Source organism: Littorina saxatilis, linkage group LG12, assembly GCF_037325665.1.
Source record: "Littorina saxatilis isolate snail1 linkage group LG12, US_GU_Lsax_2.0, whole genome shotgun sequence".
Lineage (NCBI taxonomy): Eukaryota > Metazoa > Mollusca > Gastropoda > Littorinimorpha > Littorinidae > Littorina > Littorina saxatilis.
This window is the reverse complement of record NC_090256.1, coordinates 5,521,608-5,549,546: the sequence shown is the minus strand read 5'-3', so window position 1 is coordinate 5,549,546 and position 27,939 is coordinate 5,521,608. Positions and strand designations below refer to the sequence as shown.

General features: G+C 44.2%; 1 protein-coding gene across 1 annotated transcript; it reads right to left on the bottom strand.

Moving 5' to 3' along the window:
- Window positions 1-24,661: 24,661 nt before the first annotated feature.
- Window positions 24,662-25,525, bottom strand: LOC138982141 (uncharacterized). The gene has a single exon (XM_070355364.1). The coding sequence runs from the start codon at window positions 25,523-25,525 to the stop codon at window positions 24,662-24,664; it is 864 nt and encodes a 287-aa protein (XP_070211465.1).
- Window positions 25,526-27,939: the final 2,414 nt, after the last annotated feature.

Sequence of the window (27,939 nt, the reverse complement as noted above, 5' to 3'; positions counted from 1 at the left end):
GTGTCTGTGTCTGTCTGTGTCTGTGTCTGTGGGTGGGTGGGTGCATGCGTGCGTGCGTGCGTGCGTGCATGCGTGCTTGTGTCTGTCTGTCTGTCTGTGCCTGGGCGTCGGTGTGCGCGCCCGTGTGAATGTTAGCATGCATGTACATGAGTTTTTACATGCTTCCTTTCAAACATGTACATAACATTCTCACTTCGCTCGACCTCCATTAATCAAAAACCTCATCTGACACCCACTAGCTTTGAAAGGCTTTTGAGAACACCACGCAAAATTACCCAACAGCGTGTTCATTCTTTTGTCTCCGGAGTTTTGGAGTTGCATGGGTATTTTTACCTGACCGGCGTGCAGGAGTTTTATTCAACAATAACAATGTCAGTTTCGCAATACTCGTAGTTTCTCTGACAATGGCATGTCAGCGATAACAAGATAAGAAGTAACCAGCGCAGGAAGGAGTGCAAAACACGAAAAAGAAAGTGGAACAAAGTCTTCGTGATAGAAAAAGTTAGATTCCCCGGTGGTTTACTGGTCGATCATTTAGTGTCAGTTTCGATGTTTGCCTTCATTTATCTACCACTTCGTAGTCTGCTGGGTTTTCTTTTTTTTCGTTGTTAGTCTTTGGTTGCAGATGCTGTTATGCAGCTCTCGCTCTCTCTCTCGCTCTGTCTCTCGCTCGCTCGCGCTCGCGCTCTCTCTCTCTCTCTCTCTCTCTCTCTCTCTCTCTCTCTCTCTCTCTCTCTCTCTCTCTCTCTCTCTCGTAATTTTGTATGTAGATGTCTGCATTGATGTATCTGTTATCCACTTTTGAGAAAAATATGCACTGTTTTGAGTCTACTGAATGTAAAAATGATTCAATGTTTTTGCTTTTGTTCACACCCCTTCACTAGGGGCAAAGCCCTATGTGAATAAACCATCCGAAATCTCTCTCTCTCTCTCTCTCTCTCTCTCTCTCTCTCTCTCTCTCTCTCTCTCTCTCTCTCTCTCTCTCTCTCTCTCTCTCTCTCTCTCTCTCTCTCTCTCTCTCTCTCTCTCTCTCTCTCTCTCTCTCTCTCTCTCTCTCTCTCTCACTTCACTTTAGTTATCTGTTAAAATGTAGAATTTTATTTTTTTTATTTTTTACATTTAGTCAAGTTTTGTTATCTTGTATTTTTATTTCATTTTTGTAGTTAGTCCCTTTTTAGAGCGAGGGCTGGATGTAATAAGCAGACTTAATCTACTACCCTCGTTAAATAAAGAATTGTCATTGTCTCTCTCTCTCTCTCTCTCTCTCTCTCTCTCTCTCTCTCTCTCTCTCTCTCTCTCTCTCTCTCTCTCTCTCTCTCGCGATCTCACTCTCTCTCTATTGTTATATACCGCATACCCGAGGAAATCAAACTCACAGAAAAAAATCCCATCTTCGACAAGCTTAACGGTTCAGTAGTTTACTCTGAATCGCTCTACACACACACACACACACAGACACACACACACACACAGACAGACACACATACACCACGACCCTCGTCTCGATTCCCCCTCTATGTTAAAACATTTAGTCAAAACTTGACTAAATGTAACAAGTCGCGTAAGGCGAAATTACTACATTTAGTCAAGCTGTGGAACTCACAGAATGAAACTGAACGCACTGCATTTTTTCACAATGACCGTAGTCCGCCGCTTGTGCAAAACGGAGTGAAACTGACGAGCCTGTTTAGCGCGGTAGTGGTTTCGCTGTGCTGCATAGCACGCTTTTCTGTGCCTCTCTTCGTTTTAAGTTTCTGAGCGTGTTTTTAATCCAAACATCATATCTATATGTTTTTGGAATCGGGAACCAACAAGGAATAAGATGAAATTGTTTTTAAATCGATTTCGGAAATTTAATTTTGATCATAATTGTTATGTTGTTAATTTTCAGAGATTGTTTTTAATCCAAATATAACATATTTATATGTTTTTGGAATCAAGAAATGATGTAGAATAAGATGAACGTAAAATTGGATCGTTTTATATTAAAAAAAAATGTATTACAATGTTCAGATTTTTAATGACCAAAGTCATCAATTAATTGTTAAGCCACCAAGCTGAAATGCAATACCGAAGTCCGGCCTTTGTCGAAGATTGCTTTACAAAAATTTCAATCAATTTGATTGAAAAATGAGGGTGTGACATTGCTGCCTCAACTTTTACAAAAAGCCGGATATGACGTCATCAAAGACATTTATCGAAAAAATCAAAAACAATCTGGGGATATCGTACCCAGAAACTCTCATGTAAAATTTCATAAAGATCGGTCCAGTAGTTTACTCTGAATCGCTCTACACACACACACACACACACACACACACACACACACACACACACACACACACACACACACACACACACACACACACACACACACACACACACACACCACGACTCTCGTCTCGATTCCCCCTCTATGTTAAAACATTTAGTCAAAATTTGACTAAATGTAAAAAGGAGAGAGGCAATGATGTTGACGATGACGATGATGATCATGATGATGTCTTCGTCGCCATCGATGTCGTCGTGCGTGAGAGCATAACGGAAAGCAAATTCCACGCATAATGGCAAGAGGCTTTAACACATAATTGTTACTCACTTTAAACTCAAACGTTCACAAGCAAATAATTCAGACGGGTTTAATTAGAAATGTACAAATCATATTTAATATTCGTGTCTCCTGACATCATGTTTGGTTTCGATATATTACTTCCAGTAGTAGTTTCTTTCCGCGCTTGCTCTTCAAGTTCTTAACACGATCACCATGATCCCTCGGCAATCCTGTATGGCAATCCGAATGGTGCAAATGTCCCTTCTAGCTCTTGATGTCTAAATAACGCATTATTTAGCTAAATAACGCGTTATTTAGCTAAACAATGCTTTATTTAACTATATCATGCATTATTTAGCTAAATAATGCATTGTTTAACTTAAACAATGCATTATTTACAGATACAGAAAAAAGAGAGCACAAAGCACTAAACAATGCATTGTTTAGCATAAATAATAGATTGTGTCTGTAAATAACCCATTATTTATAAATATCCTGGCTGTGCTGTTCTGTCTGCTAAACATGCTGTGTACAATGGCTGCAAGTGGTTGGGTTTATGAATAAAATCAATCAGACTGTATGAATAAAATCAGTCCGTCTTTCTCGTGCAGGAAAGGTTATTTCCAGCCTTTTTCTCTATGTTCGTGCTCTCTTTTTACATTTAGTCAAGTTTTGACTAAAAATGTTTTGACATAGAGGGGGAATCGAGACGAGGGTCGTGGTGTATGTGTGTCTGTCTGTCTGTGTGTGTGTGTGTGTGTGTGTGTGTGTGTGTGTGTGTGTGTGTGTGTGTGTGTGTGTGTGTGTGTGTGTGTGTGTGTGTGTCTGTGTCTGTGTCTGTGTGTGTCTGTGTCTGTGTGTGTCTGTAGAGCGATTCAGAGTAAACTACTAGACCGATCTTCATGAAATTTTACATGAGAGTTCCTGGGTATGATATCCCCAGACGTTTTTTTCATTTTTTCGATAAATGTCTTTGATAACGTCCTATCCGGCATTTTGTAAAAGTTGAGACGGCGCTGTCACACCCTCATTTTTCAATCAAATTGATTGACATTTTTGTAAAGCAATCTTCGACGAAGGCCGGACTTCGGTATTGCATTTCAGCTTGGTGGCAATTAATGACTTTGGTCATTAAAAATCTGAAAATTGTAATAATTTTTTTTTTTTTATATAAAACGATCCAAATTTACGTTCATCTTATTTTGCATCATTTTCTGATTCCAAAAACATATAAATATGCTATATTTGGATTAAAAACAATCTCTGAAAATTAAAATTATAAAAATTATGATCAAAATTAAATTTCCGAAATCGATATAAAAACAAGTTCATCTTATTCCTTGTCGGTTCCTGATTCCAAAAACATATAGATATGATATGTTTGGATTAAAAACACGCTCAGAAAGTTAAAACGAAGAGAGGTACAGTAAAGCGTGCAATGCAGCACAGCAAAACCACTACCGCACTAAACAGGCTCGTCAGTTTCATTCTGTTTTGCACAAACGGCGGACTACGGTCATTGTGAAAAAATGCAGTGCGTTCAGTTTCATTCTGTGAGTTTTACAGCTTGACTAAATGTAGTAATTTCGCCTTACGCGACTTGTTTCTTGGTCTGTAAGACCAGACGACAAATACTGGTTGATTGGATGAGACGAAAGCAATTTTTCCCCTGTTTCTCCTCTTATGTCTATCGTTGTAGTCGTCGTTGTTGTTCCTGTCTTCGTCGTCACTGTTGTCGGTTGTAGTTTAATATGACTGAAGGCTAACAGGTGAGGAAAAAAGGCCCAAAAATATATACAAATAAAACTTATCCTTTTTTTCTTTAAGTAGTGGTTGTTACTTCTGAACTTGCGTTTACAAAAGGGTCTCATAATGTTATTATAAATGAAGTCTTATATCGCGCGCGTATCTCCAGACTCGGACTCAAGGCGCAGGGATCTATTTATGCCGTGTGAGATATGGAATGTTTTACACAATACATCACGCATTTACATCGACCAGCAGATCGCAGCCATTTCGGCGCATATCCTACTTTTCACGGCCTATTATTCCAAGTCACACGGGTATTTTGGTGGACATTTTTTATCTATGCCTATATAATTTTGCCAGGAAAGACCCTTTTGTCAATCGTGGGATCTTTAACGTGCACACCCCAATGTAGTGTACACGAAGGGACCTCGGTTTTTCGTCTCATCCGAAAGACTAGCACTTGAACCCACCACCTAGGTTAGGAAAGGGGGAAGAAAATTGCTAACGCCCTGACCCAGGGTCGAACTCGCAACCTCTCGCTTCCGAGCGCAAGTGCGTTACCACTGGGCCACCCAGTCCACATTAATGTGAGTTTCATTTCTAGAAGGCCTACTGAAAAATATGGCTGACCTGCAACAAATTCAGTATGCTTTTAATATCAGCAAACAAGTACAAACAACAGAAGAAATAAACGAGCCTGACATCTTGTTTTAGCGATAAACAAAATTACCCTATTTCCATCATTTCCTCGACAATTAGATTCCCACAAAGAAGATGGGAATATAAAATCCGCTCCAAAAAAAAAGGCAAAATGAAGACCTTCAGCGTTCGCGTTCCTCTCACAGGGGAGAAAAATGCGTCAAAAAACGTCCTGGGGTTGACGTCACGGGATTTTCTATATTCACCGCTCGAGCGAATACCGCAGAGCGCCGTTAATATCCAATTTCCATTTTTGACGTTTTCTATCAAAACAAGTTCTGAGGACTGCCCGGTATGAACATGTATGAGCATGAATTTGCTTTTTACATTTAGTCAAGTTTTGACTAAATGTTTTAACATAGAGGGGGAATCGAGACGAGGGGCGTGGTGTATGTGTGTGTGTGTGTGTGTGTCTGTCTGTCTGTCTGTCTGTCTGTCTGTCTGTCTGTCTGTCTGTGCGTGTGTGTGTGTAGAGCGATTCAGACTAAACTACTGGACCGATCTTTATGAAATTTTACATGAGAGTTCCTGGGTATGATATCCCCAGATGTTTATTTCATTTTTTCGATAACGTCATATCCGGCTTTTTGTAAAAGTTCAGGCGGCACTGTCACACCCGCATTTTTCAATAAAATTGATTGAAATTTTGGCAAAGCAATCTTCGACAAAAGCCGGACTTTGGTATTGCATTTCAGCTTGGTGGCTTAAACTTGGTGGCTTAAAAATTAATTAATGACTTTGGTCATTAATAATCTGAAAATTGTAATTAAAATTATTTTGTTATAAAACGATCCAAAACTACGTTCATCTTATTTTTCATTATTTACTGATTCCAAAAACATATAAATATGTTATATTCGGATTAAAACAAGCTCTGAAAATTAAAAATATAAAAATTATGATTAAAATTAAATTTCCGAAATCGATTTAAAAACAATTCCATCTTATTTCTTGTCGGTTCATGATTCCAAAAACATATAGATATATGTTAGGATTAAAAACACGCTCAGAAAGTTAAAACGAAGAGAGGCGCAGTAAAGCGTGTTATGCAGCACAGCGAAACCACTACCGCGCTGAATAGGCTCGTCAGTTTCACTGCGTTTTGCACGAGCGGCGGACTACGGTCATTGTTAAAAAATGCAGTGCGTTCAGTTTCATTCTGTGAGTTCCACAGCTTGACTGAATGTAGTATTTTCGCCTTACGCGACTTGTTTCGTTTTCATCCGCTTTGATTCTAGCATGACATAAATTGTTAATCGGCGAAATAGAGCTGAACACACACATATCTGCATGTATACACATTAAAAGTGCGAACGCCAACGCTTTCACAGACATGCGTGTACGTGTCCGTGCACAGACTGACACACAATGACTCACATATGCAAGAACGCACATGGCATGGCATTACATGACATGAAGCGACATGACATCACTTACTTTTGATCACGACCTCTGTTCATGTACCTAACTCAAATTCCAATGAAACTGCTTAAAAAGCAAGGTAAAAAGCTGTTTCTTCGTCAAGTCCATATCCCCCCGTCCTCAGATCCTCCATCTTTATCCATCCCTCTTACATCCCCCAGTGGAAGTCTGTCACGTTTCAATATATCACTTAAGGTGATTATGAACCGGTTAATTACTACTAATTAACTAACCACACCACGATCCACTCTCGCAGTCATACAATTAAATAGAGTCAACAAAAGTATAAGTTTCAGACGCCTGTTTATGTATAAACTCTCCACCTCCCTCGAGCCTTCACTCAAAATATGTTCCTTTTACGTTCTCAACACGTAAAAAACCAGTGTTCACTGACAAAATGCCAGTAGTATGTGGAAAATTATAGGAACACGCTGAACCCGTGTAAATATAGTTAAATGCGAATGTTCTGTTCGAAAAGCTCTAGTTCGTGCAGGTGTCACACACCCCACGTTGTCACTACTCCAATGAAATCATAGATACGAAAAGACAACGGTGGTCAACGGGGTGCGTACGACATGGTGCACTTAGCTTTATCTCTGCTGCTGCTGCTTAGCCGGTATGCTGGTTAGTCGGTTCGCTGGTTAGCCGGTCCGCTGGTTAGCCGGTCTCCTGGTTAGCCGGTCTCCTGGTTAGCGTAGCTTCAACAGGTCCCGCCAAAGTCAGCCGTGCAGATGTTACAGGAACGTAACGAAGCGAAGCGAATCGAAACGAATCGGATCGAACGAATCGAATCGAAGGCTGCAAACAGAAAGCATCGGTGCACTAAACATGTCAGCTACCCCTCACCCACCACCTTAAAACATGTCATCTTTAAATATCTCATCGAGCACGTGGGCCTGCACAAAACGGACTTTTTACAACAACAAAACAGCCATTTTCCGTCCTTCTCTCCCTATCTGCAAAAACCATATACAGATTAGTATTTTAGCGTCACAGAGAGTTAATTATGCGCTAACCTGGAAAGAACAACAGAGAGTATTTCATTCCACAACACAGACTCATCAACAGCGTTAAATAATGATTTATTACCTCAAAAGCCTATGATTGTAACTCTCAATGGAAGCAAAGTCCGCCTCCTCCCTGGAACAGCCTCTGTTCGTCAACAGTGACCAAAAACCTCCAGAACCCCTTGTCGAATCCTTATGCGAAAGCCATCGCCGACGAAGGAATGTTGACGACTTGTCCTCAGCAAAACATGTGGCAGTGGAAGTTCCCCTAGAGTGCCGAATATAATATTCGGTGAAAAACCATCATACTCTAGAAACTGTATTAGATCCTTCCCCTTCTGCCGCTGGGTGTCAAGTGTCCCGTACTCGTGTCTCTGTCAGACAACCTAGCCAAAATACACGTGACTGACCTTGTCACAAAACCAGTCCAGCTATACACAATTCTGCCTCCCCAAGCAGAAAAAAGACACGAGAAACTCAATCCGTGAAAATCCCGTGTGCGCTGTCAGCAAAAAACCGTCAGCCCTATGATAGCAGAAACCCGCACTGTGAAGCTCGTGCGTTTCAAAACATCCGTGTTCGTTGAGCACTGTCAGCAAACTCTGCTGTGTCCAATATCACGCACAGGCGCTTTCTATCATAACCGACCAAGAACAGGCACTCCACTGAGTGACGCTTTCCTGGTCTCTGTCACCCGATCGTGACAAAGTCTCCTGTTCGCGGAAAAACCTAAGGCAAGCAATGCACAAGTTAAAAGGCACACACAGCTTCCCGTAAACCAGCAGCTTCTGGTCACCGACACTGTCAGGCTTTTACACACAGTACAAACACCTTTTCGTTTAAACTACTTGAAGCATGGAGCACAGACAAGCATAAATGAAAAGGGTTAGAGTGGTTACACTGTTATGAAATTGTGTTTGATGCCAATTTAAGGTATCCCTCTTAACCACAGCAAAAAGAAATACACCCCTTAACGCACACCAACATCCATCCAAATGAGAAAACCGTGAAGACAACATCAATCAGCCAATGGTCTCTTCTTCTTTTCGATCGCCGATCACACTTGGAGTCCAGATCTTGAGATATAATTAGTGGTCCTCTGCAGCGCAGCCACTGGCCCGTACAGCTTGTTGTGCAGGGACTCCGGCAATGGCCAGATTTCCTCTCTCAGCACATCAGCCAATGGTCATTCTTTGTCTTCCCCGGATCTCAAAAAAGTCTGATACAAAACATCGCTAAGAGTGAATTGAAGGTACTCTATATATAGTGTCTGCGAAACCTGAAGCGAGCCTCATCTTCTAACAACAACAACAGCTGTGGCAAAAACAATAACAGTGAGATCTAACGAGAGTCATCCCTCTGCCCTTAACTCTTTTGACAAGTGAGATCATGTCACTTTCTCCCGTAAAACCAGTGCCAACAAAAAAAGTTCATTGGCAGTTTCATTTTCCGGGAAATCTGTGATATCATATTTCTTCATCAGAAAAGAATCTAACAATACCAACTTTCAAATGTAATGTCTCATGATTTCTGAGAAGATTCAAAAGAACTCATCCATCGAATAACAAGAGAACCTACATTATTACAAGTTCTCCACCCAGAAAGTCGGTATGGTTAAAAAACCCACGCCGGTACATCGAGATGGGTAAACTTAAACCAACATCAATCAACCGATTGTCATACTTCCCGTTCCCTGGATCACAAGAAAAGTCTGATACCACACAAAAACATCGCTACTGGGGAACGCAGAGTACACCGTGGTCTCTGGGAAACCCGAGGCGAAACTAATCCACGGAATATCAGCAAGTCTCCCCAAACCTCCTTGTTGCCTACATCCCACCCAACAAAGGCAGGCCCACACCACAAGTCTGATTTCCCATGACAATGTCTACGATTGTCAAACGATGGCGCGCCAGAAGGGCCATAATTTCGATTCCGCGGTAGCGTAGTGGCGGCTAGGGACTGTCACAATGGATCAGGTGTCGGACTCGGACATGATCGATCAAGCAAACCATAGGATCAGACAGCGGACTTGACCGCTGGTCAATCGAGTTTTGTGGTGATGACGATATTAATGATTTGTGTGTGGCTGTCGACAGGGCGCTCAAGGCGAGTACCAGGGCCGTGCGTGGGAGGAGACTTCTTCGCTCTTTTGGAACTTACACTAATACCGCCTGGCCCTGTAATGTGTTTAAAGGAACTCTACCTGTTCAGCACAGTTTCGTTGTCCGTCATTCTTTGCAACACACAGCCTATACTTGTTTACAGGAGCTGTACGTGGTAGTAAAACTTCGAGCACCTACATTTTCATGCTTTCTTGGAAGAATTAAATTTCTGGTATCGACTCACTGAACTGATTTTCATGACATATTTGAAACTAGAATGAATACCCGCTTCGCCGGGTAGCCGGCTTCGCCGGGAAGAAGTACTTAGAGCCGTACGCCGGCTTCGCCGGGTCCGAACAATGGACCCGCCAAGCTTAGGTCCCTCCCAGATTCGTGCAATGGGAACAGCACGAAAATGATTCAGTGGCCATAATGCCATTCCTGACCATATCGAGTCCCATCCTTGTCGACGAATGTAACCGTGTTAATCACCTTTGGAGGCGAACTCCACTCAAACAGGACTGAGCAAGTTAGAGCTTATCTCTAAGCCCTTTTGAACTGTTATGGCTTGTCAAAGGAAGGCCAGAACACAAAATTACGTTAAAACGTTAAAATTAATATTAAAAGTCCTACGGTTTTGAGCCATTAAGGACTTGAGTGTTTGTCCGCTTTCAAAAAGAGGAAAGAAAGAAACAAAAAATAAGGAGAGGAGGGCAGGGGGTGGGGTTGAGTTGATAATGCTCTGTGGAATTTGTTAAAATGAAAAGTAGTTAAGATGTTTCTTGGTAAGAATTATAAGTCTGTATTCTATATCTTGAATAACGGGCTTGTAATATTATTTTTTTTTATTTCAAATCGAGTTAAAAAGTGGAACCTTTCAGGATCACCAATAAAACCAAATAGATGAGCAAGTAAGAGGAACACGAACAATAAATCTCAAAACTTTTTACAAATAAAAGGATTAAGATGTAAGCCACGAAGGCCGTGGTAATAAAAACAATATGTACAGTTTGGCGACTAGTGGGCCTTGGGTGAGGATATGTTGTCTAGAAGGTAGTCGCTGGAATCAGGAGGGATGGCGGGAGCCACTCGACCTCAAACTGAAACACGCTGATGTGATAATCTGGGCTTAGTTATACCCACAGCCCCATGTCCGAGTCCCTGACCAGTCGGCACAGCAGCAAGCTGTGTGACCAGCCTAGAGAACTGCTACTGCGCAGATAATCCTGGGGACTCAGACCATGGAGCTGCATATGGTCATATAAGGTTTTAAAGGTAATTCTATTTGTAGCGCATGGAGCAAAAATGTGTTGAAATGAATAGGGTTCTCCACAATGGCAGGACTTGTTAAAGATATGGAAGCGGCAGCCGCCGGCACGGAGGCGTCTGAAGATAGTGAGGAGGTTTGTTGGGAGATCGGGGTGTAGATCGTTCATATCAATGGGTTGATAGGACAGAGATGTTACGTACTGACTTCGAACGAGTTTACGGATTTTACTGTAGAACTCGGTTACTGAGTAGCCGATGTTAGTGTTAGCTGGGCTAGATTCTGCCGCTTCTTTGGCAGCGACATCCGCCAGTTCATTTCCCCGGACCCCTACGTGAGAGGGGACCCAGAGAAATGATACGGATGTGCCGGATGAGATTAACTGGTGACATATAAAGAGGATTTCTCTTTGTAGCTCTGCCCGATTTGATGTGTTTCGATGCAGAGCTTGTAATGAAGAGCGCGAGTCAGAGCAGAAAACTACCGCACGCGGTGTGACTGGGAGGTCATTTATAAAAGTGCATGCCATGAGCAAGGCAAATAGCTCGGCTGAGAATATGGAGATGTCTTTATTAAGAGTATATTTCCTTGAGATTTTGAGATCTGGGATCACAAAGGCGCAGCCAACGCTGCCGTCTGCAAATTTGGATCCGTCAGTAAAGACTTTTAAATGCTCCGAGAATTTGTAGTTTAGGGTTTCTTTTGTAACAGTAGCTAGGTAGACGGGGTTATCTTTTTTGGTAGTATTATCTTCACTGTCGTATATGATAGTAGGGGTTTCCTCAAGCCAAGGCGGGTAGGAGGGCGGGGGGACCCTGGCCAGCTCACTGACCTTCACCCCGCTATCGGCTAGAATGCGGTTTACTGTGTCGGATAAGGGTAGCGTTTTGGCCAAGAGTTGAGTGCTATGTTTGGTGTTGGCCTCATAATTTTGGTGCTGAGGAAAAAAGTCAGTCAGGACCTCGCAGGCAGAGTTCTCTACCGCGTGGGCTCTGACAGCATACTGAGCTGAACGGAGTTTTATCTCATCCACAAGGGGCAGCCACCCACACTCGCTGTAGACTCGACTCTTACTCGCTTGTTGGGAGAGTCCCAGAGCTATTTTGAGCGCCCTGCACTCTATAATAGCCAGTTTTTTCATGAGCGCCGGGCGCGTCGCGAAATAAGCTTCGCACCCGTAAAGGAGGCGGGAGCGAATTAATGCCCGCACTACCTCTGTGACACACTTACGCCCTCTGGCCCAGGATTGGGACGCCAGGTAGCGTATGATATAAAGATCCTTGTTGGCCTTATTGATCAGATGTTCGATATGACTGGTCCAGTTAAGTCGGGTATCGATGATAACGCCGAGGAACTTAACTTCTGAGCTCGGTTTGATAATATCACAACCTATCTTTATACTGCAGTTCCTGTACAGTTGTCTACGGGAGACAACAAGAAAGACTGTTTTATTTGAGGCTAGTTGGAAGCCGTTGGTGTACATATATTGACAGAGGTTGTCGATTTTAGTTTGGTAAGAAGATAAGTCAACAGTGTTGGTAACTCTGTTATGGCGTGGTCTATTAGTGTCTATTAAGGCGAGGTCGTCCGCATACAGAAGTACACTGGCACCGTCAACCTTAACAGAAGTAATGTCATAGAGCATGATGCTGAATAAGTTTGGCGCGATGATACTGCCCTGGGGAACCCCCATGTCCAGCGCATGGGTTTCGGACACCGAAGAGCCCACCCGGACAGACATCTTGCGATTGCTGATGAAGTTTTTGATGAATTGGTACATGTGGCCAGAGACACCGATTCTGCCGAGTTTTAGGAGTAGACGAGCATGCCAGACGCTGTCGTACGCAGATTTAATATCAAAGAAGGTTCCAAGAAGAGAATTATTACTATGTGCCAAGGTCTTTTTGATTTTTTCAGTGACGTGCACAATGTGGTCCGCACACGAACGACCTTGCCTAAAACCTGCCTGGCATGTAGGAATGATATTGTGTTTATTGAGGTGGAACTCCAGCCTCTGGTTCACCACACGCTCAAAGATCTTGCTGAGGTGGGGGGTTAGTGATATGGGGCGGTAACTGCCAGGTAGATTGCCCGGTTTTCCGCTCTTCAAAATTAAAATTACACAAAAGCCGCCAGACCATATCACAAACAGAACTGAACAATGCACAGGTGTTGCTCACATAGAGACACACACACAAACACACACACACACACACACACACACACACACACACACACACACACACAAACACAGAGAAGCCGTATCTATAGAGAGATAGATGACAGTGTATTTTTCGCGTGGCTATAAATTGATTCGACCTTTGCACTTTTACAGTGAGGATAATTTACGGGTCCAATTTACGTTCTGGACACTGCGGTGACCTTCTAAAAATAGTAACAGAACGGGGAATATCCGAAGATGCCCCCTTCATACAAAAGTGCACCATACGAAGGAAGGGAGGTAAACGCTGAAAACCTGGAGAAGATGAGAAGATAAGGAAGAGTTACTTATAATGGTGAAATGAACACAAAAACCAAATTCGGTTCAGCGCTGCGCGCTGAGAGCACGTGTTGAAATATCTCATCGATGATATTGTGTCCGGGGTGTAGCTGAATACGGTGTCCAAATTTGAAAAAGATCCACCGAGAACTTTGGCTTTGGTGTGTCGGTATGGGGGCCCGGGTAGCTGAGGTGGAACCAAAATAGCTGAGGTGGAACCAAAATCGGTTCAGCGCTGCGCGCTGAGAGCACGTGTTGAAATATCTCATCGATGAGGTTGTGTCCGGGGTCTCTCTGAATAAGCCCACCAAATTTGAAGCAGATCCATCGAAAACTTTGGCCGTGCATGGCGAATACACAGATACACAGATACACAGACACACACACAGACACACAGACACACAGACACACAGACACACAGACACACAGACACAAGTCGTATATATATATATAGATGATATACTTATTTGAAATACTAAAGGAACCAACGCTGTTTTGTCCTTCCTTTCTTTAACCGACAAGGGGAGACAGTATCAAAGGACACGAGGTGCTAGGTACCAGACAGAGACAGACAGACACACACACACACACTGACAAACTTACACCCAAGACACACACACACATACACACACACACACACACACACACACACATGCACACACACACACACACACACACACACAGAATCATGCACACACAGAAACATGCACAGAGAGAGATCATTTGCTTCTCTTTTAATTTGGACGTTTTTGTCGTAGGTGTTGATCTTATCACTTCAGATTCTTTTTACGCACGTTTCTAACTGACGCATTTTAAAATCTACCATAACACGCTAGCCGGCGTAGTGAGCAGAAGCTGTACAGCCCCTTTAAGCGTGGTGATTATAAGACTGATTTCATTTGCCAGGTTTGACAGGTCACCCTTTACAGGGCCCTACTGAGCACTTTCAGAGTATTGCTTTTGTAGGTTTGTGTATCGGGGGCCGAGGACAGAGGTGGCGTGGGGGAAGGAGAAGTTGGGTGTTGGACGGACTGGGTGGAATTTGGAAAGGGGTAAAGTGGGCAACGGACGGTAGCTGACATGTAAACTTCTATACTCAGTGTATATTACGGTAGCAGAATGAGAATGGTTGAGTTGCCGACTGTATCCAACAGACAAACAAACCAAACAGTTCCAGTGATAGCTTCCATTCTACTCTTCCATACTTCCTTTTCTCACAAACTTCTTATCGTCTCACTCCTTTTCGAATTGAACGCAGGGTCTCAACAGAAAAGAAACGTGTTCCGCATATCTAACATGTCATCTTTGTTGTCCGTCAATGATTTGTCTTCCCAGGGGCCAAAAGAAGGCCAGAAAACCATCGAGCATTCTTGTGGAACCCTCCCTCTCTCATCAGATAATGCCCGCTGTCTTTTGCCCAAATCTCCTTCATAACCATTTTTTGAGAAAAAAAGGAAAGGCCAAAGGGAGAGGATGGGTTTGGGAGGGATGGACGGGAGGAGGAAACCACTGTTGTCCATCGTTTGCCAGATAGGAGGATTTAGTGCTCCTGAGATGAAAATCCCTACGCGGGGACCATTTGCGCAGTTCCGGCCGGCGGCAGGATAAACGGGCTTACTCGGCGGAGGACACTAGGAGCAAGACGTGCACCGAGGCACGGTGCAAAAATTCGTTCGTGGTTGTTAAGCTTTGAAAAAATATTATGATGCAGTGAGTTTCTGTGCGTATATGTGGGGGGGGGCGACAAAGTGTGTGTGTGTGTGTGTGTATGTGTGTGTGTGTGTGTGTATGTGTGTGTGTGTGTGTGTGTGTGTGTGTGTGTGTGTGTATGCGCGTGCGTGTGTTAAATGTATTTATTTTTTGGTTTGTTATTGTTGTTGTTGTTTCTGCTGCGGCTTTTTTGAGATTGTGTTGATGCTGATGATACTGTTGTTGCTGTTGTTGTTGTCTCCTGTCGTGACTAGATTTCCACACCTCTTGCCTTAGGCTCTTTCCTTCTTTCTGTCTTTCTTTCTTTCTTTTTTTTCGGTCTTTCTTTCTTTCATTATGATGCAGGTGTTAACCTTTCTGTGTATGTTTGTGTGTCGTTCTTTCAACGGTTTTTTAAGGTCTTTGTATTAGTCTTTCTGAGTGTTTCTACCCTTATACACATGTTTGCCTGTAGCCAGTGTGTCTGTGTTTACGTGTATCTGCCTTTCAGAACGTACATTCCTGGAATTTAGGAAGATGAGAGTGACGCAAAAGCTTCTTGATATTTTTCCATTCATGTTGCTTACAAAAACTGTTCCTTAACAGAGATATTGGAATGCGAAACTGTCATTTATTGGGAACATCAAATGTAAAGTGACCGCCTTCCATCAATGGCAGTCGCTGGGATATGGAAATACTACAAACGCGCCAATCTTCCAGCGGTACATAAATCTAATATTCTAGATACTTAAAATGGCCGAATTTCTGAGACGGGTCGTTCCCCGTCTAGTTTCGGAATTTTCTCGTCTATTGTTGTTACTGGAAATCTGCCAAACTGGCATGTTTCTCGGTATGACACAGCGTCTTCCCGTCTCTTGTAAAATATGTAAAATGTCGTTTTCTTCGGGTCAAGAAAAAAAGTGAGTGCCTGCGGCCGAAAGAAAGAAACAGAGAAGGGGGCTGAGCCAAGAAAAGAACAAGACAAGTGGCCAAACCGAAAAAATACACCCATGTCGGAAGTAGTAGAAAAAAACAACAAAGAAAAAGGAAAACGAACCAGTTCAAAATAACAAGAAAGGCAAGGAGGGGTAGGGTAAATAGAGTGACAAACACAAGAAAGGCAAGGAGGGGTAGGGTAAATAGAGTGACAAACACAAGAAAGGCAAGGAGGGGTAGGGTAAATAGAGTGACAAACACAAGAAAGGCAAGGAGGGGTAGGGTAAATAGAGTGACAAACACAAGAAAGGCAAGGAGGGGTAGGGTAAATAGAGTGACAAACACAAGAAAGGCAAGGAGGGGTAGGGTAAATAGAGTGACAAACACAAGAAAGGCAAGGAGGGGTAGGGTAAATAGAGTGACAAACACAAGAAAGGCAAGGAGGGGTAGGGTAAATAGAGTGACAAACACAAGAAAGGCAAGGAGGGGTAGGGTAAATAGAGTGACAAACACAAGAAAGGCAAGGAGGGGTAGGGTAAATAGAGTGACAAACACAAGAAAGGCAAGGAGGGGTAGGGTAAATAGAGTGACAAACACAAGAAAGGCAAGGAGGGGTAGGGTAAATAGAGTGACAAACACAAGAAAGGCAAGGAGGGGTAGGGTAAATAGAGTGACAAACACAAGAAAGGCAAGGAGGGGTAGGGTAAATAGAGTGACAAACACAAGAAAGGCAAGGAGGGGTAGGGTAAATAGAGTGACAAACACAAGAAAGGCAAGGAGGGGTAGGGTAAATAGAGTGACAAACACAAGAAAGGCAAGGAGGGGTAGGGTAAATAGAGTGACAAACACAAGAAAGGCAAGGAGGGGTAGGGTAAATAGAGTGACAAACACAAGAAAGGCAAGGAGGGGTAGGGTAAATAGAGTGACAAACACAAGAAAGGCAAGGAGGGGTAGGGTAAATAGAGTGACAAACACAAGAAAGGCAAGGAGGGGTAGGGTAAATAGAGTGACAAACACAAGAAAGGCAAGGAGGGGTAGGGTAAATAGAGTGACAAACACAAGAAAGGCAAGGAGGGGTAGGGTAAATAGAGTGACAAACACAAGAAAGGCAAGGAGGGGTAGGGTAAATAGAGTGACAAACACAAGAAAGGCAAGGAGGGGTAGGGTAAATAGAGTGACAAACACAAGAAAGGCAAGGAGGGGTAGGGTAAATAGAGTGACAAACACAAGAAAGGCAAGGAGGGGTAGGGTAAATAGAGTGACAAACACAAGAAAGGCAAGGAGGGGTAGGGTAAATAGAGTGACAAACACAAGAAAGGCAAGGAGGGGTAGGGTAAATAGAGTGACAAACACAAGAAAGGCAAGGAGGGGTAGGGTAAATAGAGTGACAAACACAAGAAAGGCAAGGAGGGGTAGGGTAAATAGAGTGACAAACACAAGAAAGGCAAGGAGGGGCAGGGTAAATAGAGTGACAAACACAAGAAAGGCAAGGAGGGGTAGGGTAAATAGAGTGACAAACACAAGAAAGGCAAGGAGGGGTAGGGTAAATAGAGTCACAAACACAAGAAAGGCAAGGAGGGGTAGGGTAAATAGAGTGACAAACACAAGAAAGGCAAGGAGGGGTAGGGTAAATAGAGTGACAAACACAAGAAAGGCAAGGAGGGGTAGGGTAAATAGAGTGACAAACACAAGAAAGGCAAGGAGGGGTAGGGTAAATAGAGTGACAAACACAAGAAAGGCAAGGAGGGGCAGGGTAAATAGAGTGACAAACACAAGAAAGGCAAGGAGGGGTAGGGTAAATAGAGTGACAAACACAAGAAAGGCAAGGAGGGGTAGGGTAAATAGAGTGACAAACACAAGAAAGGCAAGGAGGGGTAGGGTAAATAGAGTGACAAACACAAGAAAGGCAAGGAGGGGTAGGGTAAATAGAGTGACAAACACAAGAAAGGCAAGGAGGGGTAGGGTAAATAGAGTGACAAACACAAGAAAGGCAAGGAGGGGTAGGGTAAATAGAGTGACAAACACAAGAAAGGCAAGGAGGGGTAGGGTAAATAGAGTGACAAACACAAGAAAGGCAAGGAGGGGTAGGGTAAATAGAGTGACAAACACAAGAAAGGCAAGGAGGGGTAGGGTAAATAGAGTGACAAACACAAGAAAGGCAAGGAGGGGTAGGGTAAATAGAGTGACAAACACAAGAAAGGCAAGGAGGGGTAGGGTAAATAGAGTGACAAACACAAGAAAGGCAAGGAGGGGTAGGGTAAATAGAGTGACAAACACAAGAAAGGCAAGGAGGGGTAGGGTAAATAGAGTGACAAACACAAGAAAGGCAAGGAGGGGTAGGGTAAATAGAGTGACAAACACAAGAAAGGCAAGGAGGGGTAGGGTAAATAGAGTGACAAACACAAGAAAGGCAAGGAGGGGTAGGGTAAATAGAGTGACAAACACAAGAAAGGCAAGGAGGGGTAGGGTAAATAGAGTGACAAACACAAGAAAGGCAAGGAGGGGTAGGGTAAATAGAGTGACAAACACAAGAAAGGCAAGGAGGGGTAGGGTAAATAGAGTGACAAACACAAGAAAGGCAAGGAGGGGTAGGGGAAAAAGGGTGACAAAGAAAAGAACAGAGAAGAAGGGGGAGATATTGCCACCCAACAGGACACAGACAAGCGGTTCCCTTCAGACTTTACAATCGATTATTTTGGCGATTGATTACCATCTTCAGGGGTCGTTTAAGCACAATACGCGTGTCGGCGTGTTTTACTTGGCCACACATTGTTGGGCCTACAGGCGTCGTCTTCTCAGCTCGGGTTCTCTGGAGATTCTCGCAAAACACAAAAAAAGGCCAGGAACTTGTTGACATACTCCGCCAAGGACCCCCAGCAACAAAATTGAGTTTCGCGGCCTTTTGGGCCGCTTCCGCTTTTTGATGGGGTTCGTTGATAGTTCAGTTATAAATAACCGCTAAATGAAATTAGTTTTGTCATCCCGCTCTCTGTCGTTGAGATAACTTCTCTGTCAGTTTCTTTCCCTGTCGCTGTCTCCATCTCTCAAAAGGATTGTTTTTTGAGGTTGTCCGCAAAACAGTCTTCAACATCAAATTTAGTATTTGGAGTAATACATCCTGAGGCCAAAGCAAGGTTAAAATGTAGATAGGAGTGGCCATGGCCATGTTGGGTTTGATGCGTGCATGCCTGGTTTTCTCCTGTAGATGGGTGTCGGCACAGAAGGTCTGCCCGCTGTCCTCAGCCAACATGCTCCGTCTTCATGGCAGCTCAAATTTTTTATCGAGGTTCTCTCCTCTAGATCCGCCGTGTTTCGCCTAGGGGCTTTCGCTGCCTAGTTGATAGGGTCACCTCGTAGAGGATGTGGTCATAGACCACGCACGGTCGGTCTTGGGATAGGGAAACGTTATGCTAGTCCGGAGGGATTACGCCACAATGGCCACCTCGCGAAGACCCAGGGTCCTAGACTAGGGAGGTCCAAGGGGGAGCACCGGGAGGGCTACCCCTCTACCCGCACCTCCAACACAATCCCTTCCCCTGGTAGCTTCATCCCCAAGGAGGAAACAAAGCTACCTGCAACACCCCAGATAGGAGTTATATATCCGTACATTTTTTTTAGAGGTAGGGAACTTGCATGCTTTTTAATTCAATACCACTGACTGTAAGGGAAACAGCACATGATAATGCAAACAAAGTCTATGCCACTTTCAGAAGTAACGAACACCCGATGAACACAAACACAAACATCTTCTCTCCTTCATACTGTGTATAGTTTATTGTTTATTTCATTGTATCAACGCTGAGTCACAAACTGCATGTGCATCAAAACCTCTTGACTTCTCAGCAGGAGGTATGAATAATTCTTAATTTTGTTGACAAGAGGTACGCATGATACCTCTAAGCATTTCGATGATGCGGAACACTGATATAAAACAATGACAAACTGAATTGGCAACATTACTTGCATCAGCTTTTCCATTTCACTCAATCGTCTCCACCACTGAATCACCCATCTTTATGAAAGTATCAAATAACAAGTCGCGTAAGGCGAAAATACAACATTTAGTCAAGTAGCTGTCAAACTCACAGAATGAAACTGAACGCAATGCAACGCAGCAAGACCGTATACTCGTAGCATCGTCAGTCCACCGCTCATGGCAAAGGCAGTGAAATTGACAAGAAGAGCGGGGTAGTAGTTGAGCTTCGTCGGAGATTGCTTGACCAAAATTTCAACCAATTTGGTTGAAAAATGAGAGCGTGACAGTGCCGCCTCAACTTTCACGAAAAGCCGGATATGACGTCATCAAAGACATTTATCAAAAAAATGAAAAAAACGTCTGAGGATATCATACCCAGGAACTCTCATGTCAAATTTCATAAAGATCGGTCCAGTAGTTTAGTCTGAATCGCTCTACACACACAGACAGACAGACAGACAGACAGACAGACAGACAGACAGACACACATACACCACGACCCTCGTCTCGATTCCCCCCTCTACGTTAAAACATTTAGTCAAAACTTGACTAAATGTAAAAACTAAGCGTCTACAAAACACGAAAAGGCTACGCCGACTCGGGAATATTTTGTTGCTCAATGCGTCCAGACAAAAACCTCGTTAAAACTCTCATAGGGTTCAAGTGCTAGTCTTTCGGATGAGACGAAAAACTGAGGTCCCTTCGTGTACACTACATTGGGGTGTGCACGTTAAAGATCCCACGATTGACAAAAGGGTCTTTCCTGGCAAAATTGTATAGGCATAGATAAAAAAAAAAATGTCCACCAAAATACCCGTGTGACTTGGAATAATAGGCAGTGAAAAGTAGGATATGCGCCGAAATGGCTGCGATCTGCTGGTCGATGTGAATGCGTGATGTATTGTGTAAAAAATTCCATCTCACACGGCATAAATAGATCCCTGCGCCTTGAGTCCGAGTCTGGAGATACGCGCGCGATATAAGACTTCATATAACAATAGGCATTAGGGATCACCTCTATTGCATGCAAATTCCACCAAATTGCTCAATATGTATAGGTTACAACACGAGTGGTTTTTTATATGGCTTGTATATCAGTCAAGACCCAGCGGATGAATATCATAGGGATTCACGAGCCTCTGGCGAGTGAATCCCGATGATATTCCCGCTGGGTCTTGACTGAAATACAAGCCATATAAAAAAAACACGAGTGTTGTAAGCTGTATATCCCATGCGTACACCAAAGACAACGTGGACCACAATAAAGCACTGTAGTTGTCTGTGGTGTGTAAAATAGGTGAGCCAGCGAGGTGTGTTCCTCTTCACTACTCCATGCTAAAGCCACGTCGCCGAAGAAATGAAGTGCAAACAAGTGCATCCGTAACTGAATGTGTGTTAAATCTACATTCAAACCACTGTTCGATTTGCTTTTGAATGCATTTTAGTTTCAAGATAGTAAAGAAAGCACACACAATGAAAGTTTTCATTGAATCAAAGACAGTTTCGATTTAGGTTCTGAGTCCGTCCAAGGTCATAGTTCCAGGCTACGGTTGCCAACACCGGTTTGGTTAACTCGGATCCCAATTCTAGTTTAATTTTTGTGTTGGAGTGTAGAATTACGAAAATAAACTAACATTTTACTGAATAACTTCCTTTAGATTTAAGCAGTCATTTCATGTTCGTGAAATATATCTCTTAGTTAATTTGTTCGATCGTGCTTGCGTTAATCAACCCATACCGGTAGCGTCAAATCTGTCTAAAACGGTGTAATGGCTGCTCCTTGAAACTGCGTGTTGAATACCGTTTGGACTGATTTTACTCCATCAGGATGAAATACACGTTTGCTGAGCTCTTGGATACTTTCATATAACCATGAACTTACGTCAGTGTAAAGCAAAAAAGTTGGACATGCTCGAAAAATGGATGAAACAGCCTGTGCTGGATGACGAAGCGAACCGGCCAGTCAAAAAGGTACACTCGTAACAGTGCATCTTTGCTTGTTGGAACACACGGAGGAAGGGAGGTTACTCTAGCTTCACCTCAAATGAACAGCGAGGTTCGTTTGCTGTCACTATCAGTTGATTCTTCGCTTTTGTTCTTTTTTTACTCGACCTGCACCCAAAGTGTAAAGATAAACGCTTTGTTTACTGTATCGCATACCACAGATACGTATCATGGTTTTGTCCTCTGTGAATGTTGTGTTTTCTTTTGTTTAGCCATGTGAGCAATGCTCTTCATCAATCCACTGAAACATGTTCGGTGCAGTGTCAAGTGTAGGCAGAAGTATAGTTCCTCGGCCAAACCGGAATCGGTAGGCCTACTATGATATATTTTTTTGAGCCCATTATGTATTTATTGAAGCCGAAAAATACAACATATATACCCATAGTAGCATTACGGAGACAAAGAAGCAGCTCATGGGATATTATACTATATTCATACGATAACCTGCGAGAGACAAATAAATTTACTTTTCATCTCAGGCTATTCCTTAACCAGGGAAAGGCATTCATATCCGCTCTGAATTCGAGATGGCGAATAAGAGGAAGGGCTTGAATTCCCCGATCGTGCGCTTATATGTGGCTGTGTGCCTTGCGAGTTAGTATACCTCACGTGCCATCATCTCAGACATGGGAACAATATATGACTGACTGTAAAAACGGTGATGTTTTGACATGCTCAGGTTACAAGGACCCAATGTCCAGGTTGTCTTAAACTACATTCTAAATTGAACACACTTTCTGTAACCAGTTTTGAACAGTGTTACATTGTTTAAAACACTTTCTGTAACCAGTTTTGAAGACAGTGTTACGTTGCACATAGGCTAGTTCTACGATCAAAAGTAGCACGCGTGGTTCATTCAGTGTATTCATTTGAACACCAGTGTTTATCACGTGCGTTACTTTGTTCTAGTAGAACTATGTACTCATTCAGATGTCGCACTGGGTTCAAAACTGGTTAAAGAACGGGTTTTCAAAAACAGAACACTTCACATTAGAGTGTACTTAAGGGCTTAGCACTTGTTAAATTTTCAGCGACACGCTAGGCAAATAATGTGACAAAATGCGACAGAAGATTTTGGGACAACCTCCTTCCCGCACTTATCCCACTCGTGACAAGTAACTTCGCACGCGGAAAGCTATATCTAAGGTCTGCGATAGGCCAGTATGTTGCGATCAATCTTGTGCTTTCTGTCGAATTGTCAATACCGTCCAGCACCTTTTATGCTTTTATAAAAAAAAATTATAAAAACATTCATAAATCCCAACATCAATTTGAACAACAGAACACTACATTTCTTTGGAGAGTCCATCGTTCTCAGCTAATTTAAGCCTGCACCGTAATATGCAACTCGTCTCACGTGCCAGAGTCTATCATGACGTTGGCTTGCCCACTGTCTGCGGTGCACAACTCTTTAATTTCATGACCAGCAGAAAGATGCCAAATGAAATCAATAGTCCCCATTGTCACTCCTCGTCCTTCCGCTATCCCTTAGAGAAGACCAAGGGAGAGGGGGATTCGCTCTATCTTGTCCCTGCCTGATTGCTTAATCCCGTGCGAGTATTGTGACGGATAATTCCTCTTCTGCTCGGGTTGGGGTCTCACACACCCCCTCCCCGTCTTTCGGCGTTGTGAAGATTCGTGTTCAAAAGAATCTCCAGGACAACATGGCCTTTACTTTTTCTCTCTTTCTTTTTCCCCTGCATTATTATTCTGTTCTGATCCGTCTTCTACCCCTCCTCCGCCTCCTCCTTCTCTTTCTTTTTTTTTCTTCTTCCTCTTCTTCTTCTTCTTCTTCTTCTTCTTCTTTTGCTTGCTCTATTTTTTTCCTTCCTGTCTTTCTTTCTTTCTCGAGAATTCGTCCCATTCTACTTGGTTCTCTTCATGGAAACAATAAGAATTAAAACCAGAAGCTTTCAAACATCAATTCTCCTCTCTCTCCTTGACTCTGACCTCCGCCCGCTTTGCATGCAACGCGTAAGCACACACACCACGCAAATAGTTTTAGAAAGATAGTTCAAGTAAAACCAAAACAAACAAACAAAAGAAACTTGATTCAAGTATTTTTACATTCGCAAAGATTGAGTATCTTTTTGCGAGCGCACGTAAAAGGAAACAAGCTTTAAGAAAACTGGTATAAGTAGGCGTTATTGTTCCCCGCAAGAACCTGAAATAGAAATTCTTCGCAGCCGCCTGGACGGGGTCAGTGCAAACAGGGACAGGGCCGGGGTCAGTGCAAACAGGGACAGGGCCGGGGTCAGTGCAAACAGGGACAGGGCCGGGGTCAGTGCAAACAGGGACAGAGCCGGCCGGGGTCAGTGCAAACAGGGACAGGGCTGGGGTCAGTGCAAACAGGGACAGGGCCGGGGTCAGTGCAAACAGGGACAGAGCCGGCCGGGGTCAGTGCAAACAGGGACAGGGCCGGCGTCAGTGCAAACAGGGACAGGGACGGGGTCAGTGTAAACACGGACAGGGACGGGGTCAGTGCAAACAGGGACAGGGCCGGGGTCAGTGCAAACAGGGACAGGGCCGAGGTCAGTGCAAACAGGGACAGGGTCGGGGTCAGTGCAAACAGGGACAGGGCCGGGGTCAGTGCAAACAGGGACAGGGCCGAGGTCAGTGCAAACAGGGACAGGGTCGGGGTCAGTGCAAACAGGGACAGGGCCGGCCGGGGTCAGTGCAAACAGGGACAGAGCCGGCCGGGGTCAGTGCAAACAGGGACAGGGCTGGGGTCAGTGCAAACAGGGACAGGGCCGGGGTCAGTGCAAACAGGGACAGAGCCGGCCGGGGTCAGTGCAAACAGGGACAGGGCCGGCGTCAGTGCAAACAGGGACAGGGACGGGGTCAGTGTAAACACGGACAGGGACGGGGTCAGTGCAAACAGGGACAGGGCCGGGGTCAGTGCAAACAGGGACAGGGCCGAGGTCAGTGCAAACAGGGACAGGGTCGGGGTCAGTGCAAACAGGGACAGGGCCGGGGTCAGTGCAAACAGGGTCAGGGACGGGGTCAGTGCAAACAGGGACAGGGCTGGGGTCAGTGCAAACAGGGACAGGGCCGGGGTCAGTGCAAACAGGGACAGGGCTGGGGTCAGTGCAAACAGGGACAGGGCTGGGGTCAGTGCAAACAGGGACAGGGCTGGGGTCAGTGCAAACAGGGACAGGGCTGGGGTCAGTGCAAACAGGGACAGGGCCGGGGTCAGTGCAAACAGGGACAGGGCTGGGGTCAGTGCAAACAGGGACAGGGCTGGGGTCAGTGCAAACAGGGACAGGGCCGGGGTCAGTGCAAACAGGGACAGAGCCGGCCGGGGTCAGTGCAAACAGGGACAGGGCCGGCGTCAGTGCAAACAGGGACAGGGACGGGGTCAGTGTAAACACGGACAGGGACGGGGTCAGTGCAAACAGGGACAGGGCCGGGGTCAGTGCAAACAGGGACAGGGACGGGGTCAGTGTAAACACGGACAGGGACGGGGTCAGTGCAAACAGGGACAGGGCCGAGGTCAGTGCAAACAGGGACAGGGTCGGGGTCAGTGCAAACAGGGACAGGGCCGGGGTCAGTGCAAACAGGGTCAGGGACGGGGTCAGTGCAAACAGGGACAGGGCTGGGGTCAGTGCAAACAGGGACATGGCCGGGGTCAGTGCAAACAGGGACAGGGCCGGGGTCAGTGCAAACAGGGACAGGGCCGGGGTCAGTGCAAACAGGGACAGGGCCGGCCGGGGTCAGTGCAAACAGGGACAGGGCCGGGGTCAGTGCAAACAGGGACAGGGCCGGGGTCCAGAGAGAAGAAATTAAGGATTGGATGAACACCAACTGTGCTCTGGGGAGAAAAGTGACCCCTCCTAATCTAGACCCTTGGTAGTGGAGTGAGGTAGAAAGAATCTGATTACTTGGGGTTAGTGGGAAATGAATTTGCACAGTCCATTCCCTCGTCCTTTCGCAATCCCTTCTCTTTTCTCTTCTCTTCCTCAGCTTCATGTACCGCAACCCTCACCTCGATGGACACCCCCACCCGACCCCCACAGCTAACACCTCTCTAGGCGCCCACCAACTCCCTCCAGCATTAGAACAGATACATGCATGTGTATGCCCAGTTGTATGAAAAGATATATCTTGTTAGAATAGATATTTTGTTGTTTTTTGGAGGTGACTATTTTTGAGAAGCAACACTTTTTTTCTTCAGATTTGTGATGTTGTTTTTCAAATATCGCATCCGGCTATATATAAAAACAAATTAGGGTATTTATTTCAGTCTTAGAAGACAGAGACTCAGACAATTACTTCCCTGTAAACCGTAGGTCCTAATATTTCTGTGACAGTATAATGAGTCTCACGCCCAACGAGTCTGAGATTCTGCAGAAAATGTCATTATCTTGTCAGACCCACACTATTTCTACATCACCAGTGCTGTTCTGTCTTTGTGTCTTGAGAGTTAAAAGCCCTTCGGTTGACTTGTTTCGATAGCAGAACCGAGAGAGAGAAAAAAGATTATAGATATTCCAGACAGGCATCTTGATGTCGGTGTGAGGGTCCAGGACAAAGTAGGCTACAACGCAGCCACTCTTCGGTAATCGACTCCATTGTCTTGTATTTTTCTTGAATGTCAACATCTAAACTAGCCTACTCTTCGTCTCATCTCATCTCGTCTCGTCTCATCTCATTTAATTTTCTCTCTGTCTGTCTGTCTGTCTGTCTGTCTGTCTGTCTGTCTGTCTGTCTGTCACACACACACACACACACACACAAACTCACACATATATGCTCTCAAGTCCTACTCTTCAGAAAAACTCTTGTCTTCGCGAGTATGGTGTGACAGATTGCTGTTGTGCTGGACCCTACAAAATGGAGGCAGGAAGGAAGGACAGTGTTTGGTTTCCACCGGGGGCCGTCGCAGTCTAGACCAGCAAATATTGTGCTTGTACTACTACACGCTTTCATTTATTTGGAGTGACTTCGCTTCCGCACCGGTCAAGTTGCGCACATTCTCTCTCCCTCCCTCTCCCTCCCTCTCCCTTATTACCATATGTATGTTTCGTCAAATTCGTAGTGTCCATATACTCTTTTCATGTGTTGTTTTGTTCTCGTCTTTGTTTGCAAGGACAGATTGTAAGACTAGGCAATGCCTACAATCTCCATCCTTCTGTAATAAAGTTTAATCAATCAATCAATCAATCCCTCTCTCTCTCTCTCCCTCTCCCTCTCCCTCCCTCCCTCTCCCTCTCTCTCTCTCTCTCTCTCAAAAGACAGAAATGACGCGACCTTATGCATTCTTCATGGTCAAGGCGCAGGCTGCACTATACAATGTCAATAAGAAGCGACCAATTTGATTTTGAAAAGTTCCAAAAACAAACATGTTGCTTTTTTGTTCAATACTTGTGTTTTATGTGTAGCTTCACCGTTCACCAACATGCGATTATAGGTGCCCGTCATGATTTAGAAAAACCCGTTAAGTCGTACTTTAAATGTGTGTATATATATCCAAGCTACATGACGGTAACGTAGATTACGGTAACGTAGATTACGCTAACGTAGATTACGGTAATGTACAAGACCTCACGACAGAGCCAAGAGTCACCGGTCGGCCCTAACTATAAATAAATTAAAAACTCGCAGAATGCTCCTGTGTGCAAAAAGTATATCACAAGGTGAAACAGAAAAAAAAACCAGTAACGTAGATGACGGTTATGGAACCCTCAAGTCTTTTTACATTTAGTCAAGTTTTGACTAAATGTTTTAACATAGACGGGGAATCGAGACGAGGGTCGTGGTGCATGTGTGTATGTATGTGCGTGTGTATGTGTAGAGCGATTCAGAGAAAACTACTAGACCGATCTTCATGACATTTCACATGAGAGTTTCTGGGTATGATATCCCCGGATATATATTTCTCATTTTTTCGATAAATGTCTTTAATGACATCATATCCGGCTTTTAGTAAAAGTTGAGGCCGCACTGTCACGCCCTCATTCGTTGACCAAATTGATTGGAATTTTGGTCAAGCAATCTTCGAGGAAGGCCGGACTTTGGTATTCCATTTCAGCTT